At 39.0% G+C, this 17983-nt stretch overlaps 1 protein-coding gene and 1 long non-coding RNA gene across 27 annotated transcripts in view; one reads left to right on the top strand and one right to left on the bottom strand.

The window, feature by feature from the left end:
* The window catches only part of LOC310904732, a 31223-nt gene extending 13891 nt beyond the window's left edge, over window positions 1-17332 (bottom strand). The window contains exon 1 of one of the 2 annotated variants that reach the window (XR_014588581.1): window positions 12192-17332. This is a non-coding gene — a long non-coding RNA (uncharacterized lncRNA). The remainder of the gene's footprint in view (window positions 1-12191) is intronic. The other variant, XR_014588582.1, reaches the window with a different exon arrangement.
* The window catches only part of MCTP2 (multiple C2 and transmembrane domain containing 2), a 154202-nt gene that overhangs the window by 99736 nt on the left and 36483 nt on the right, over window positions 1-17983 (top strand). For all 25 annotated transcript variants that reach the window (XM_083849891.1, XM_083849893.1, XM_083849872.1 and 22 more), the window contains 3 exons: window positions 5599-5700; window positions 6696-6770; window positions 7568-7687. In XM_083849891.1, the coding sequence (XP_083706017.1) occupies window positions 5599-5700; window positions 6696-6770; window positions 7568-7687 (297 nt within the window). The remainder of the gene's footprint in view (window positions 1-5598; window positions 5701-6695; window positions 6771-7567; window positions 7688-17983) is intronic.

Here is a 17983-nt window from a genome sequence, read left to right as displayed (position 1 = left end):
GTTCACAGCGCCAGATAGCCACATTTACAGAAGTGGTGTTTACACTGGAAAAGACACAAATTACCGCTACCAGGATATTCAACAAAATGGAGCACTGTCTTGCCAAAGGTGACCTGTAGAGTCAGGCTTGCCTAAGTTTTGGGAAGAGAGGTTGCTTTCTCAGAAACTGGGTGATGAGAGGGAAGATTACATACACCACTGAACAGATCAGCCCTCTGTGTTAGAAATTCAAGATGATACTGGGAAATGGGGAAGAAAGGCAAAAACTTCATTGCTTCAAGAAAGGAGTTTGGTAGGTTTAGAGATCTTGTAGGTTTTAGGGGTCTTGAACTAATTATCAAAGAAGTCCTTTCCATCTCTGTGTTCATTTGTGCTCTAGATTTTACTGAAAGCAACCGTGTTTCCCTTTTTAAGGCTCCATCTTTTTTGTTTTACTTCAGGAGACTCCTATCTCCTAGAAGGCTGCAAGTTAGTGGAGGCATGGAAGCTTATGTGCTTCAATAATTTTGAAAGCAGGGTATATCAAATATCTTTCTACATAAAGACCTTTGAGTGAAGAGTTGTGTTGCAGACTGGAATGTTTCTATCTGCTGAATTATCAGCTCAGATTAGACTTCAGCTTCACCTTTTTTTCAGCAAACAGGAAGAGGTCTCTGAAATGTTTTCAAGTGCCAAGCAAGGTCGGCAGCCAGCGATACAGTGAAAACAACTAGCATGACTTTTGCAAGCTAAATTATCTAAAACGTGGCCTGGACTCAGAGAACAGGCACCTGCCAATTGTGATTACTTAGCACTTGACCATAAGTGTACGGCCTTTTGCAGGAGAAAGCTTTAGAGTTTGAGAGAACAGTGAAAGTGCTGCACTTCTGTCACACAGGTAGCTATGGAGGGGGTTGTCTGTTCTGATTTTTACCCCTCTCATGAATCAGAAATTTTAGAATGCTGGTAAAAAAAAAATAAAAAAATCTCTTCCAGAGAAAAGGACACTGTATTTCTGGAACGAAATATTCTGCTTTGACCATGCACTTCTCATTGAAAATTGTATTGACAGGGGAATGTCTTTTTTGAGTACCACTTGAGATCTTGGACTCAGTGGCTTGTGCTCCTGGGGCTTTCAGCATCTCTTCACGCTGCCTGAAAGCCCATGGCTGTCTGCTTTCAAATAATCAGCTCCATGCACATTTAGTCTTTGGACATCAACCCTATGCCAAGATTCCACATTTCCATTTTACTTTGGATCCCACAGAAGGTTATTAAAAGTGAAATGTTTGGGGCAGAGTTTGGGATGAATGAATGGGTATTTCGTATAAAAATCTAATCAACATACATTACAAGCCTGAGGAGAAACAAAAAACTCTTTCTTCATGTCCAGGTGGATCAAATATGTGCTTTGCTTTCATCTTTTCCTGGGGAAATATGTCCTTTGATAAGAGTAGGTGTGTGTCTATTACAAGACAGCTTTATGTTATTCAGGGCGAATGGTATGACATTGTGCATCAGCAATGAGCTCAAGCAGGAATATCAGGGGTCCCAAATGCTTCAGATGAATTACCCTTGGAGAGTAGCCATTACCCTTTCCGCACGTCACGGGTGTTGATGTACAGAGGTTTAACCCAGCATTGTTCTGTCAGGTCATCAATATATGACACTGAATCTGCATCAAAGCTGGATACAGAGTGAAGTTTTCTTAAAATCAATGTAAAAAAAAAAGCCACTAAACCATATTTCTTTGAGACAAGAGCAATGAAAAAACACCCTTTGCTGCGTAAGGGTCCTGTCTTCTCAGTGTTTTGTGTCATATCAATCTCAGCTTTCGCTATTTCATTAAAATTCCCAAGCGGTCAGAAGGTTGTTGCTTAATAGATTTAGCATTGGCTGGCTACATCAATACTGTGTTTAGTCACATTTGTTTTACTGGGGACATCTGTGGGAAGAGTTTAGCAAATATATTCATTCACTTGAAAGGAACCCGGTGCACTTTGGGCCTTGACTGTGCTGCAGTCTCATGCACCTGAACATTTCCTTCCAGCTGGAAGAAGGCAAGGCAAGTTGAAGCACTGCCAGAGGTTGCCTCTGTCTGAAGTACACAAAGAATTTAGTTTTTCTTCCAGCTGATGATATCCTTTGCATGGTCCTGTATGGGGAAGGAACTATGATACAGAAGAAAGTGTGAATTGCTCTGTTAAAAGATTGATATTTTGTCTTTCTGAGTTGCTTCAGAACATGGAAGTGCCCCAAATATCAGAAATTCTCATGGGATAAAAATGGTGACTTTTTTTTTTCTGATAGCAACCTTGCACAATGAAGCATGTGGGGTGAGTGCTGGTGTCCTCATGTTAATCAAGTGGTTATGGGCAGTCTTGGTGGTTGATTGAGCCCCGGTATGTTGTGTGCTATTAATAAGCTTTCAAAGAATGCAGTCATCAGTATTCCATGAGGTTATATATAATATATATATATATAATCATTAATAAAGGAATTATATTGATAATGTTTCTTCAAGGATCTAACCTGTAGGTATTTTCACTTTTAATTTCAATATTCTTTTGCATTCCATAGTTTATCTTTTTAGATAAGTATAGGTAAATATTCACGGTAAAGGTAACGTATTTTAGACACAGCTATCAGGACTATTCGTTGAGTGAAGTTTGAATGAGATCAGTTACGCAGTGAAAGATGTCTGGGTGATAGAAGAAATTTGATCTTTCTGAATTTAGGTTCGTTCTAGGACCCTAGCCCAAGCTGCAACATTTGCTCACCTTTTCCACAGCTGGAGAGAACATTTAAGCAGTCTTTGCAAATAGCAGAGACAGGGGAAAAGTACCCAGAGAGGAGAAAGAAATGGATCCAAAATGAAATTAATATGACTGTCTGCCTCTTGAGATAGAGGGAAATGTTGAACAGAATCTGAACTCTGGACTATGAACAGAATACAATGAAAATGTAGTATATTAAAAGCTATTTTGGATATTTTTTCCTGGGCACAGTTGAGACATGCCACCGATCTAATCTCCATGCAGTCATGGATGTTAGTATTACTCTACACCTTTTGCTGAACCACACTGGATTAGCACATTGCCAAAACTCTGAGAGAGACTTTTGTTTGACTTTTTTCAAGGTTTTTTCTTTTTGTCCAAATGAAAATGCAGTGGAGAAATGCCATGAGAAAGAAACAAAGAAATGTTTTCTCTTGTGCCTTTTTTTTTTAATCCTGAAGGTCAAAAGCTAGGAGATCTGTATGAATGTTTAGTCTTAGACTGAGTTATAATTGCACATCTTTTACTAGACAAGTCAAACATTTAGAAATAAGGATGCCAAATGGAGCTGACTGCAAAAATGGATCTGCACTGCAATATTTTCTGCCCTTTCCAATTTCAAAATAGCAGCAACAATAACGACACCATTTAAAAGTTTTCCAAGCAAGCGCCCATTTTCAAAGAATGATGGAGATGGAAATTTTGTTGCTGATTTGAAAGTTACTGTATGAACACACCTATAGACACACCCAAAATGTTTGATTCAGCTCCAGTTGTGCAAATGAAAAATATCCAAAGTCAGAAGCATTTTTTTGAGTGCAGAATGCTGTTTTGCTAGACCTTCTCAGTAGTGACAGCATGGCTTTTCCTTTTTTCTGTGAATTTAGCATCATGTGAGATGTCTTTCCTGGTTGGCTATACTCTTGAAAGATATAAATATATTCAGATTTCCATGTGTTCTTACTCCTAAGGTATAAAAGAATTTCATCGCAAGGATGAAAACTTGTAAGAAATGTTTGTAATCAAAATACACTGTAATTCATTCACCAAATTCATAAGTATGGAGAATCCAGAATTATGATATTATGATATGTGCCTGGACACTTGCATCTCTGCAGAAACACTGCTGGGTACAATGCTGGTGGCATCCCCTTGGATGAAAGGGATAATGACCTCAAGCCAAGTCTGTTTGGCTCACTATCTCCAACATCAGCAAATCCAATTTTCAGTTTGGAAAATTGATCAAAGTCTTCAATTTACAAACAATTTTTTTTTTCTTTTAAAACTATTTTCCCCCTTTCTGGGTGTAGAAATGGGGAAACTGTTGAACAGGTAGAATCCTTTCCGATAGGTGGACTATTTTATGTGGTAGTTGGCTTGAGAACCTTCTGATGTCTGTCTATCCTAAAAATGGGGCTAGGCACTTCTGCCGATTTGCTGCTTTGAGACTACAGGTTATCCGAATAATTTTTTGCCTGCTACTTTCTTGGCAGCATCCTTTGCCTCTAACCCTTTGTGTTCTCTTGCAGTGAAAGCAGAGGAGGTTCACGATCAGTTTAGTACAATGCCTGTTATTATTGCTATTATTAAATAGACCCTACAAATGGCTGGATAACTCCCAGCATCCCGTTAAGCAAAAAAGCTTTGGATGAGAACACAGTAAAAGCTGGAGTTCCTGTTTGGACACCGCTGAGGATGCAAACTTGGTCTTTATGAGAGCCCTCTTCCCTTTCGACCGTTAGCCAGGAAAGCCATCTATGCTTTGACTAGCTAATTGGTACAGAAAGGGTGGAGCAAGATTGGGAAGGAAAGTGACCTTTCCCTTGTCATGTGAAATCACTTGGTTCCCATTATAGCTTTTCTTTTTCCTTACTCATTTCTGCCATGGTTTATATGAGTACCTCTTCTAAATGCCAGAGCAGCAATAGCCATTTTAAATATGGTTGCAATTTCATGCCCCCAAATTTCCTCCGTTATCTTTAATCTTTGATCATTACAGTCCCTGAATGTAGCTTTTTGGTAAGCTGCAGTTTTTTATGTTACTGCTGTTTAGAATTAACTGGTCTGCTTCCTAAAAAGCCAAATGTTTAATCAATACATATCCTACTGTGTATAATAAATACATTTCTGCCATCACTTTTTGAAGAGAGAATGCTTTTGATTTGAGCCAAATAGTTTACAAAATGGTTAGCGATTTTTTTTGGTGTTGTTGTTGTTTTTATAGACATTTAATATGATAGGGCCAACCGGCAGATTAGAGCATAGAAATTGTATTGAAATTTGGGAGTGGGGTGGGGGAGAAGTCTTTTACATAAATTTGTTAATTTTGAACATTTGTTACATAAACATTCACTCCACTTAAGCTGATTAATTTCTTTGGATTATGTTTGTTTCCTGGGTAATAATTTGACAACCTTGCAATAAACTAAGCATTAAGAAGCGGGTTCATGTACTGGAGCATGCAGTAGGTAGGCAAGTTGTTGTCGTGGCGCTTTCTGAACTTTGGAAGAAAAAATCCATTTTCAACCTGTAATAACGGAGGCTGATTACTTCCCATCAACTCACTGGCTTCCAGGGCAGAATTTTCAAACTGGTTATTGCGTGCGCTGCTCTACTATAAAGTACAAGGTCTGTAAATTAAAGTTGGACCATAAGAGATTTAATCTGCAATTTTATAGGTCTCTAATCCAATGGTCATTTTGTATTTCAGGCTCTGAGTATATTATCAGGGTTTGGGGAGGATTTTTGTGCTGGAGTGTTTTTCTCTTTTTTAGTAGTGTCTTTTAAAATTGTGAATTACAGCTGGGAAAATATTGATGCTTTTTCTTCCCCCAAACTATAGATCAGAAACGGTAAACAAAGTTGTTACACGCTGAAGAATAAAGACTTGGAACGTGCTTCAAAAGGAGTAATTTACTTGGAGCTGGATGTCCTATTTAATCCTGTGAGTTAAAATATTTTCTCTTTGCTTATCATTTGTGTAAGGAATGGGGGAATGTGTGAACCTGGTAATTGATCCTTTAAAACCAGTAGCCAAGCAGGAAAAGTTCCGTCCTAACTGCATCGGGGTCACGGAGGGCTGTTTCATACCATGGGTGAGGAGGTATTGGCACATCATAACCTGATAGCCCATCTAGGTGGATGGGACAATTCAGAGGCACTTTAGGACTTAGAGTGACCACAGGAGTCTTAGGAAGGAGGTGTCAATTACTGTGCACCAGGGCTTCATTTGCAGCAGCCAAAAAAGGGCTTAATGTTTAGATTATTATACGTTACTTTTAACACCTACTTCCTCCCCAAAAAGCTGACCCACGATGTTCTCTTCCCAGGGTGTTGACAGGAAAATTAATGAGGCATATACATGCTGCACTTAGTTTTTTAGGTGGCTGAGTCAGTCTCAATTGCTTTTGCCCTCCAGCCATTACTGAATTGAATCCTATTTATTAAGGCCATTGTGGGCTGTACTGCAGCTCTGCTTTTGCTGGCCCTGTGGTACCGTGATGCTGGTCAACAAAAATGACCTGGGGAGCAGGGCTGCTGCCAAGTGTCAGGCAGAGAAGTTCAAGGTTCTTACACCTACAGAGAATGTCTAGGATTTTAAATATTAATTTCAATTCCTCTGTAAGATGTCCCCTTGGTTTCTATCACTGCACTTCTGAATGCCCCTTAAGTGAGTTCAACCTTGCCCAGTTGAACTCTTGCAGACTCCCGTGGGTTGAGGATTGCACGTGCATGATGGAGTGGGCCCCTATATCAAGGGGCATCACAACTTTGAGGGTACTGTTTGTGTTGTCACTGCTCTTCAGGCCAATAGATATGTGCCAGGGTTGCAGAGGGTGTCACTCTATATACCTGGCAGCTCCTCATAAATCATGCGCAGGATGAAAAGAGAAAGATCCTGAAATAATGAATTTAAGCGTGACTTTTTTTTTTTTTCAGGTAAAAGCAAGTATTAGAACATTCAAGCCCCGAGAAAAGCGTTTCACTGAAGAGAACTGCAAATTTTCTAAGAAGGTAAAGATTGTCTCTGGGCTAAGCTCTTGTGTTTGTTTTTGGAAAGATTTGAGTTGCTGTAGCATGGTTGCAAGAACAAAACCTATTTATGCATAAAACACTGAACACATGTAAATTCTGTGTATTTCTGTATATGTTTAAAGGCTTGTTTGTGTTAACGCAGAATTGCTTTCTGATCTAGTTTGCATCAGTAGTTTTGCTTTGTGCTTCAGAATAGGGAAAATGATAGTTGTGGATGTTGCACAGTTCACAGCACCTAAAGCAAAACATAAGCTCTATTCCTTTCTTTGGGAAGGATAAATTAGGTCTAAATTAGCCAGTTAAAATATCCATAAGATTCTAGAATGATGGCTATTATCCTTTTTAAAATAAAGGTGATCGATAATAAGGCTAAAATTCTCATTTATTTCTATGGACTAATCCAAAACATATAGAGAAGAGGTTCTGTGTTTGGATTAAATTCTTTTGAGCCCTTCTCCTCAGACACTGCTATATTATGAAAATTGAAAGGGAGCAAAGATAGGTTTCTGTTACTGTTCTATTTAGTTTTGGCATCAAGTGCTTTTTTTTTTCTTTTTTTTTTTCTCCTGAGGGATAAGGAAAATCTGGAAGGTATGGGTGTAATCAGAAAGCAGACAGGAGCTGAAGAGTGTCTCTGAAATAGAAGCTTTATTTGTAATATGTGCCCTGGCATGCATTTGTAGCTTAAATTATCCCTGTTTCTGAAGCAATTGTAGGATATTAGTGTTTGATTAAACACCTCTTCTCCTTCCCTCCTCCCACTCAATATTTATCAGATCTTATCGAGAAATGTTGATCGTGTGAAAAAAATCACTATGGCAATATGGAATACAATACAATTCCTTCAGAGCTGCTTTCTCTGGGAGTCCACAGTAAAGAGCATGATAGCATTTGTGGTAAGTGGATTTCTTCTTTTATTGCATGAGGCTAAGTGATATAAGATATCGAGTGTTGCCGTGCCTTCCTCTCCACCAGCGTAAAGCCATTTATCGTTTACTGTTATTGGTGTTTTGTAGCTACATGGCTGCAGGGTGTACAGATTTCAACGGCAGCCAGGCCAGTGTTTGGCCTGCTGGACATGGAAATTAGACCTTCAGAAATAGTCTGCTTTTTTGCTTGGTTCAGAGGCTCTTGCTGACATGTGCTCAGGACACCTGGGTCAGTGTGCTTGGTGACACCACCCTGTGAAGGTCTGACCATGTGGCTGTTCTGGACCTTTTTAGAGCTTGGAAATTGGATGTTAGGAAAGGAGGGTGGTGGTGGCCAAGAGGGTGGATACCAGCTGCAGGGAGATATCTTTGATTTGCGTGATGCACTGAGCTGATGGTTGTTTTCCTATCCATCTTCCCTTGCAATGGGGAGGCACTTAGCTACAGGTTATCAGTGTCTGCTTTGCATGCTGCCACCACAGAGTATGCTACATGTCCCCGTGGCACAGAAGAAGCTCTCCTGATGTCACCAGTTACAAATTTATTCCCCTGACCGTCACAATACATTGCTTTTAAAGAAAAGAAAAAGAAAAAAAGGGAAAGCCTGGTCAGTGCGATCTCCCCTCTGTGAACAAAAAAACAAGTTCTTCACCTGCCTGTCCCACTTTTCAGTCTTCTCCTTTTTCCTCTTGGTAGTAAACACACCATTTGCAGTTTTCTCATAATCCACTCAAGCACAAAAAGGTTTTGCCTGGTTTTTATTCTGCGGTGTGACATTTTCTTCATGCTTGAAATGTTTGGCATGCCATTAAAGGTTGCAAAATCATTTTGTGATGGTCCAGCATGCAAAAAGAAAGTTTCTTTTTTTTTATTTTTAGTGTTGATTAAGCAAAATAACAGCCACATCTTCAAGATTGCTCCTCCTTTTACTGTCTGTGAATTATAAGTCACTTAAAGGCTCTTTTGAGGAAAACACTTCACAGTGTATTTGCTACAGATAAGTAAAGTGATTGAAAGAAAATCAGAGCAAAGATGGAGCAGCTGTCTTTCACCCTGCAGATTAGAGGGATGGTGTGCACGTAAGAGTAGGTAGGACGAGAGGGTCTGTTCTCTGTATTTTTTCTGCTTTTGTTCAAAGCTTATTTAGATCATATCTAGCATTAATGGTTCAAGAGCTGCTGACTAGTACCGTAAAGTGTTTTCTCCACTGAAGAACAGAGATGCTAACTGATATACTGTAGGATGCACACAGTTATACTGAAAGTGCTAAGAGGAAGAAAACCTAAATCAACTTCACCGTGCCCTCTAGGCCTTAAGATGATGGTTTTCTTCAAACACATGGAGCTGCTGTGCATGCATATTTGTTTGCAATATTGGCAGCTCTCAAATCCTTCTCTTTGTACGGCATGTAGGAGAGTGGAGTCGCTGGTACCTCACTAAAGCAGGTATGGCTGTTCAAGGGAGCTGTATGGTTGTGCACAAGGGAATTGTACGGTTGTGCACACTGTGCTGGAAAGAGGCAGGGATGTAAAATCCCAGCGCCAACATCCTGCCATCACCATTAAGCAGGAATCTAAGCACGTGCTTAAGAGATTTGCTCAATTAGGAAACAAAATACTTGTGAAGTTATAGCTCTGAAGTTCAGTTTTCTAAACTTCGGAAAAGTTTGTAAGTGGTAGAGAGGCATTAAAAAAAAAAAAAGGTGGGCAAGTGAGTCTGCAGAAAAAGGAATTAATTCCAGGTGAAAACAAAGATGAACAAAAAGATGGAAGGTTACAAATTACAGATGTTAACATCTTTACTGGGTAACATAATGCTCCTGGTTTCCTACGGAAAGTCAGTAGTGGGACAGGAATAAAAATACATGACTAAGAATAATAAGAGCAGATTTCTTCTACAAACCAAAAGTGAAGTGTATTTGATTTTTTCCACATGGAAATAATTCCACTCAGGCATTTATAATGAAGTGCTAATTCTCTATCTCTCACTATTTCCAGTATGTGCGTTCATAATTGTGAAAATATGTACACAGCGTGATAGGTGCAGCATCTGTACTGCCCTGCCCTGAACTTGTAATCCACAAATAAAAGGTGTATTAAAATAGGATTGTTTTAAAATCATCATTCCCCAGAAAATAACATCTATATGCCTTCAGTTAAAGCTTAAAAGCTTAGCCTGGACAATATTTGTCCTTGCTAACATCCTGCTTGTATCTGACATTCAAAACCAGAGGCAGGGAAAATGCACAAAGCCCCTCACGCATGTGAACCTTATTTTCTTAAGCTATCAAACTGAAAACACCACCAGATGGAAGAAAATATTTTTAAGAGATCATCAGAGCATTGCAATAGGCAAGGATGCAGACTCTTACACCTTCCTGTTTTAGTCTTTATTACAGTGCACCTCCCTCCCCATTAGTGCTGACAGCTTGCAAGTGTGACAAGGACATTTGCTGCTACTTCTGGGTGCGCAAGAGAAAAAGGACAGAGAGGAAACAGGACAGTGCAGACAGGACACAAGTGAATGAGAAAAATGCTGTCACCATGTTTTCCTTATAAGATGCCTCATCCCAAGCTACGCTGCTTTTTTAGTTTGTATTTGTGAGAGTAGGCAGTCGAAGAACTTGAATAGGGTTTTTATTTTGTTTTATTTTCAGTACAGAAATGAAATCATACTTTTCATCAGCATTTTCAGGTTTAGAGGTTTTGGAAATAGGGTTGAATTATGTGAGGAGAAAAACTAACATTCACTTTCAGTGAGGCTTGCCCTGTGCACAAAGTGATTAGTCTGAGTTGTTTTGCACAAGTGCTAGGATAAACGTGGTGGGTCAGAGGAAAGTCACGTGTAGGCTTTCTGGATTATTTATCTTGTAGACTTAATTTTTGCTCTGGTACAAAAAAAAAAAAAAGCCAAACACAAATGATACACTGATAGACATTGTGTGTACCCGAGAATATTAGCATGTGTGGAAATTGTTGCTTATAGTGCTCTTATACTGGGAGAGATCTTAAGTCTTTGTCCGTGTACTCTCTTCCTTCTAGTCTATGAGCATACCCCTCAAAAAGGGCTTTTTTTTGAACATGCCCAAAAGCATACCATAAGATATCTCTTTATGGATGTTCTTGTGCGCCTGAAAATCTCCATATCCTACCCTGGACAACTTGCTCCCCGTTTCCAGAGCAAATATTGTGGTTTTAGCCTCATCCTCATCACTCCTTCCATTTGTCACACCTTTCTTCACTGAGACATTGCTTCCATGTTATGTTAATGGTGTCCAGAAAGCTGCGTGGTGAAATGTGCCTAAGGGAACGTCTGCTTACACGTTGTCTTGTGTATCTGTGTGATAATAAGCTGTTTGTTTTTCACTCTCGTGCATATGAAAACTTGTAATACCTTTCCAGTGTGTTTTTAAGCTGAATTCCTGCTCCCTCCTTCCATATGCACACTCTCCCTACCTGCTCTGCTCCCAGTCTCACCAAGTCGGTTGTGGAATTTAAGTCCATAATAAGAACTGAATCGTTCCTACTGCACAATATGTATTTTAAAAATATTTTAAAAGTTAATTTTAGTCACAGAATGATTTTCATGAGGAATTATGCATCATTGCACATTGTGCTTGTGATTTTATACAACATAATTATACCTTCTATTGACAGTTTTCCTCTGCATTAATGGTAATTAAGTCATTTAATGAAATTACAGTAATTGCATTAAAAAAAATCTATAATCTGGTGCAAATTAAAAGGATATATCGACTGGAATTTTTACTATCGTGTTTTTTTTAATAAAGTTTGCATGATAGCCACGAGACATTGACAGGATCAGGCAAACAATGGGAAACCAGCCACCAGTGCACCTCCAGTGTGACTGGCAGCGCTCGCCGCTGGTGTGCTTCAGGGTCCCTGCACACAAACCCATGCCAGCATCCTTCATTTTTACTGGCAGCGTGTCCCCCTGCATCAGGTTCAGGCCTCTGCAAAGCAAGGCTGCTGCCAGGGTGGGTACAGGTGGAAGCAGTTTTTCAGGCTCTGCCCTAGCTGGCAGCCAGACAGCGAATGCAGCAAGGGCAGTATTTATTTTATTTTGCAGTGACATTGCAGGGGGGCCGATAATTCTTTTAAGATGGATTAGTACCAGGAGGAAAACATGATGATGCAACATAATGTAGTCAAAATGTGGAGTTTCTGGTCAAACTGCCTGTAGTTATTGAATGGTGGGCAGCAAGGAAAATGGTAGGCGTGGGATTATTTTGGAGCAGTTTGGGCTTCCCAAAAAGCCAGCTGATGCAAGAGCAGGGAAGCCCTGGGGCTTCTGGATGCTCTCAGCAGAGCTGCTGGGAGCTGTGGATGCAGCAGCAAACCCAAACTTAAGCTTTTGAGCTCCTTGCTGCAGAGGTGGGATTTTGGCACCCTTCTCCGGTTCAGAGCTCCAAAGCTTTTTGTAAATTCTGAAAGAGCTGGAGGATGCTCACTTTTTTGGTGCTGGGCTCTTGAAGTGTGGGAACTGGAAGCCGTGAGGAGTCATGGGGTGAGCTGGGTGAGGCTGCCCTTTGCCAGTTTGCCTTGGTCCTAATCTAGGATAGCAGGGAGAGAGAGTTGAGACAATGAACTGTGCAGCCCATGAACTTCTGGGCGTCTCTGCTTATTACAGGATTTAATGTGCAGCCACTTAAGCTTGTGATATGAGAGCTGGATCTGAGCCCAGCTGAACTCATCTCATAGAGGAGACACCAACTATCTTACTAGACATGAATAATTTTTAATCCCTGTTGAGCTGGGCTATATTTATACTGATGATTTAAAGACAAAAGGCCATTAGCTTGTTGACAATGTCCTCTAAAATCACTAATTACACATCAGTAAGAGGGAAATGTTTTTTCCCCCCTCAGGAAAGATGTTTAACTCAAAATCTAAGCCTTCTGGAGTTAACATGGAGTAAATCTTTCATTCTGCATGTGAACAAGCATCTTCTTCATGTTTTGCCTAGACTTTTCCAAGCAAAGCAAAATGTTCCAGCCCTGTTTGTACTGAACGTAATTCAACACTGGCCATGACAACAAAATACTGGTAAAACACCCAGTTTAACTCGTGCTGTTTTGCAACACAGCGGTATTTTATTTACTTATTCTTTTTTTTTTTTTTTGGTGGAAGGGAGTTTTAGATCAATAAAAGGAAGTGTTTGGGGCAAAAGTTTTACAGGGAACATGTGAAATCAATGGAGAAAAGAGAACAATGAAATCCAAACAATTTGGCATAGAGAGCGAGTCGCCAATCATCCCTTGGACCTCTGGCCAATCAAGCAGAGGGACAGAAGATAACTTTCAGTGAGACTTTACTTCTGAATTACCAGCAGATGGTAACATTTTCCCTACAGGGAGAGGGAGGAAGATGCTCTCTCACATGAGCTTCTGTATTTCTTCTTATTTGCCCTGTGAATTTTGAACAAGCAGTTCTCTGATACAAAGCACAAACCGCCCCACCATTACTACATGCGTAACTGATGAGAAGGGTATAGTCTTTATTTCTCCTTTTTTTATCCTCATAGCTGAAGATGATATATATATCATTGTTCCCAAACTAGTTGGGAACAGAATTAAAGTAATGGTAGATTAAAATTTCTCCACATTAAAAAGCTAAATAAAATGAATAGATGCACTCCTAAAGAGAGAAGAATGAGTATTCTTCAAACACTGAATAGGGAACTTGGAAAAAGAAAAAGCTTAAAAAAAAAAAAAAGTAAAAGAAAAGTAGTAATGCAAAAGATATGGTACTCACTTCCGCTTTACTGTAGAGCTTTTGCTGTGGGCTTTTCTCAGCCCATTTGCAGCTTGTGCTTTGCTGCAGTTTTAAAGAAGCAATCGGAAAAGAGATGAATGCAGGCCCTTTTTAAATAGGAAACCTGAGAAATAACACTGATGCAAAAAAAAATAAAAAAATAAAATCTAGACTAGAGCCAGTGCTGGAAGAGCAGTCAGAGGCAGTGTTTTGAGAATTTGGCCTAGTAACTAATTCTTCAGAGTCCCTAACATTTCCTCTGCTCTTTGCCTCTGTAAATCCCTGGCAAAGTCACATCTTTAAAATTATTGTCTTGAACTCCCGTGAAAAGGCTGGATCAGAGGTATGTTTTTATTTCAAGCTATTATATCCCTGTAAAAGCATTTTTCTAATGACAGAGGAAACGTTTACATCCTGCTTCCTCCACGTTGCTCATGCCACTGCCTGTGAAAATTCAACATTGTGCATGCAAAGCTGTTCTGAGCACGTTACCTGACACATGCAAGTAACTGCTCGGATGAGAAACAGGCTTCTCTGGGCAATTAAAGGAGATGGTTTTGCCCTTCTCCCAGCAATTTTACATTTCCAGTATTATTCTTTTGTGGTTGAGGGGAATATGATTTAAGCTTGAGATCCCGGGCTTTGCTTTGCTGCAGCAGTTAAAATTCCTGGAATAGCAACAGTAATATTGATGATGCTGAGAGACACACAGCAAAGTAAACACATGTTATTTCCAGCTCTTTAAAAAATGCAAGAACAAACAAGGACAAAGTTAATAGGGAAATAACCACTTAGAAGCTTGACAACACTATAAACAAGGCTGAAAAAACAAAGTTTGAAGCTTTGGAGCCAGGGTGAGATGGAGCATAGCAGCGACTGATACCCAGATCCTTTTTTCACTCTAAAAAGGCTAGGTGGTCTTATGTTTCTAGCTCAGAAGTTCAAGGATTTGCTTTTTACCAGTGAAACGTTCCAGAACAAAACAAAAACAACAACAGACGTTTTGCATCTGAGGAATAATAGTTTTTTCCTCTGGGCCTGCTTAACAAGGCACCCTGTAAAGCAAATCCCTTGCTTTTGGGGTTGAGGATCTTCGATAGCAGTGCTTTCTGTGCTGTGAATGCATCACATAGGAGCAATTCCCTCAGCCCTGGTAACAAGACCCCCAAACCACTGCCTCTCACTCTTTCTGTAATTGCTTTGCATTGTTTTTACTTGATGAATAAAGCCTTATAATACGTCAGTTGTGTGTGTCCTGGAGCGTTCAGGTAAAAGCCCAGTTCTGCCAGAAGAGGTGCGTTTGTACAGTTGGTCAGCAGGAATGTGTATGCAGGCATCCAGTAAAGAATTAAGGTAACGAGTAAGAAATTCAGCTTTGTTATAGTGTACAGATATATCCTTAAGTAGCACCTAGAAGGTGCCTGTATTAACATACAAATATCTATCTAGCTATCTGTCTCTAGACCTGAATTAGAAATATATACATATATAGTGTATGTATATAAAAGTGTTTGTGTATATACACATATAGTTTTAATCTGTTTGGCTAATGACAGCTCACAAATCCAACCCCAAATGAGCAAACATTTTTGCTTAATAAAAAAAGAAAAAAAGAAAAATGGCCCTTTATAGCTAAAACCTGAACTAAATGCATCTGAAAACAATTCTGACTGGCTTTCTGCTCGAGTTGTGACCTGTTGGAGAACTCTGCTCGGCGCTTGCGTTTCCAGCTAATTTGATATTGCCTTTTTTGTGGCTGAAGCTTTGTCATTTGTTTCTAAGCTGTCATTTTTATTAGTCTCCCTGGCTGATCTTTTTGGGCTCTCGTCAGGTGGTGTATGTTCTCCATTGTCTGCCTGGTCTTGGCAAGCTGTAGGTCCTTTTATTGCCATATGACGTGGGCGTGCTTGCAGCAGTAGCCTGTAATTATACCCACCACAGGTGACAGTTACAAGAGAGCTTTGGTAATAATTTTAGCAGCCTGATCTGATGTTTATGAAGAGAGAACCCTCTTTGTGGTCTGGCTGGAGTTTGCTATATTGTATTGTACTTTAGCTGTTTGATTTATGAAGCCCTTTCTTTTTTAATATATAACGTCTTGTGTCTTTTAAAGTTCTGAAGTTTTGTTAGATTTTTGTTGCTCTTATATTGTTTTGTACGTTTAGCATGTATTTTTGTATATCTTTTATTTTGCTTTGTCTGGCAGGGTAAAATTGTACTCTCACTTGTTATTAGTTTTATTTGTATATTCAGCATTGCTGAACTCGTTTTAAACCTCACGTTAGCAGATACATTGTGTTCTCCTACTTAGGAGTCTAGGTAGAGAATAGCCTTTTGCTCTGTTTTTTTTTTTGTCTTAAAAAAAAAAACACAACAAAAAAACAAAAATGAAAATGCTATTTTATAAAGATCAGATTTGCTATCCAAAAAGGTGTCATGGGTTCTGTTACTCTCAATAGATTTGCAAAACTTTCATGTGCCGAAGGGTTTTTTTGGTCCTGATTCTTATTGCTGTGTTACAAATCTCCAACCCAATGTTAGGAATTTGCTGCAAAAGATCTGCCAAAGACTCAAATGCATAACACCTAAAAGTTGGCTTTTCTCTTTTGTAGTTTTTTTGCTGTTTTAGCTTCTTTAGAGGAACTTCAAATTAAATGTCTAACATTTCCAAATTTGTGAGAAAGCAGTAATTTGTAATTCCTATCAATTAATTAATAGGACAAACTACAGGAATTTGTTACCATTTGCCAGTTTATCTGGTCCTAAAGACATGATACTGCATATCAGGATCCAGTCACTTATTTTGCCAATTTGCCTGTTGCCTTTCCTGAAAGCTCACTTTATTAACAGGTTAGAAATTATTTAAATGAAAGTGAAATTAGTATTTCAAGTTTAATGAGGACTACATATGGGCAAGATTCATATTAAACAGGAGCGAGACAGAGAAACTACTTGCTCACTGCTACTGGAGATAACAGAATTTCAGAAGGTTTTGTGTAAAATTCCCAAAGTTTGGCATGGATGTGCAGTATGAAAACCGCACGGGGAAAAGGTATCCAGCTCAGCCCAAGCAATTACTGTTCTTGTTTCTTGTCAGAAAATGGTAGGGAAAAAAAAAGTAGGAAGTCTGTGGTATCTATTAGGAAATAAAATTTTCATTAGAAGTTAAAATTCTTTTGCTGTCTTAATGTGCCGCCCCCTCCAAGAACCCAAGTGTACTGATTCTCCTTCGGTCCAGATCTGCTTGGTTTTGTTTCATTCACATTACTTTGAGCTGGCATCTCTTATAAAGTGCTTTAAAACACTCAGTTTTACAGAAAGATTTTAGGCATTGACTATTACCCCCCTCTGTTATCAGTGGAGCAACCCTATCAATACTTTGTGGTTTTTCTTCATCTTTTTCTTTAAAAAAGACAAATGCTTTATTTATAACGTTAACTTAAAACAGCGCATTTCCTGGAAATAGGCAATTCTTATTCTTTTAAAGCGAGGGAATAAGTCGAGACATGTCTGTAGGTGGTTTGAGTCACTGCAAGTCCATTTACTTCAGCAAACCTCTGTTATTTAACATTAGTTAAAAATTTCTATCCTCTGTGGAACAAATCCTGCTTGAATATGACTAGCAGGTTTTCAGAAGAGGAAGAAAAATCCTGTAGGTGGCGATGGCCTCTCATGAATGAGCCAGCTCTGACATTCATGCTTTTGTCAGATTTTTCTGGCAGGTTTTCTTTTTCTTGCTTGAACTATTTTATTTTTAATTTAATTCACCAGTTCTCTCAGCGCTAATCTAACACTAGTTGCAGAAATGTTGACAACTGGAAGAAATTTCATATTTGAAGGTAACGCAACATTTTGGCTTTTATGATGGAGACAGATGCACCTTGAGGGGTTTCTCTTAAAGTATTCTACTACTTTTTTTTTTTTAAATGAGAAAGAGTTGGATCCTTTGCAAGATCTGAAATAAGATCTGAAATAAAAGAGGATTAGTATAGAAACTACAGAGCAAAGACTTTTTTTTTTTTTAAGAAGCCTGTTTTACTTTCCTGCACTAGCAACTAATAATTGATTTGACTCAGAGGTTAGTCTTAAGCATCTGGGAAGTTCTCGGGTGTTGGACATAAGGTTGTTTAAGGATAGCAGTAGTAATAAAAGTACCCCACAACAGAATAATTCTGTTTTTTAGCATTCACTGGGGAATATAAAGCTGGAGCACTGGTCTAACTGTAAAATCCCAGAAATCTGATTTAAAAAGTCTGTTTTATTGATTGTTAATAAATTTGACTACTGCCACAGTAAAGGATTACAATGGCACCAGTAGCATCCCTGAGACTTGATCTCTTTCCCCACCGCTTCATTAAAATTAAATATATTAGTTTTAATTGTCAATCTACATTTTATTCAAGCTTAGCTTGGTTTCAGGTGCTTTTTTGTTTAAAAGACAGTGCTCTAATTTTGAGAAGTGTTAATAAAAATGTAAGACATGTAGTGT

This window comes from Anser anser, assembly GCF_964211835.1.
Source record: "Anser anser genome assembly, chromosome: 10".
Lineage (NCBI taxonomy): Eukaryota > Metazoa > Chordata > Aves > Anseriformes > Anatidae > Anser > Anser anser.
This window is presented reverse-complemented; position numbering and strand designations above follow the sequence as displayed.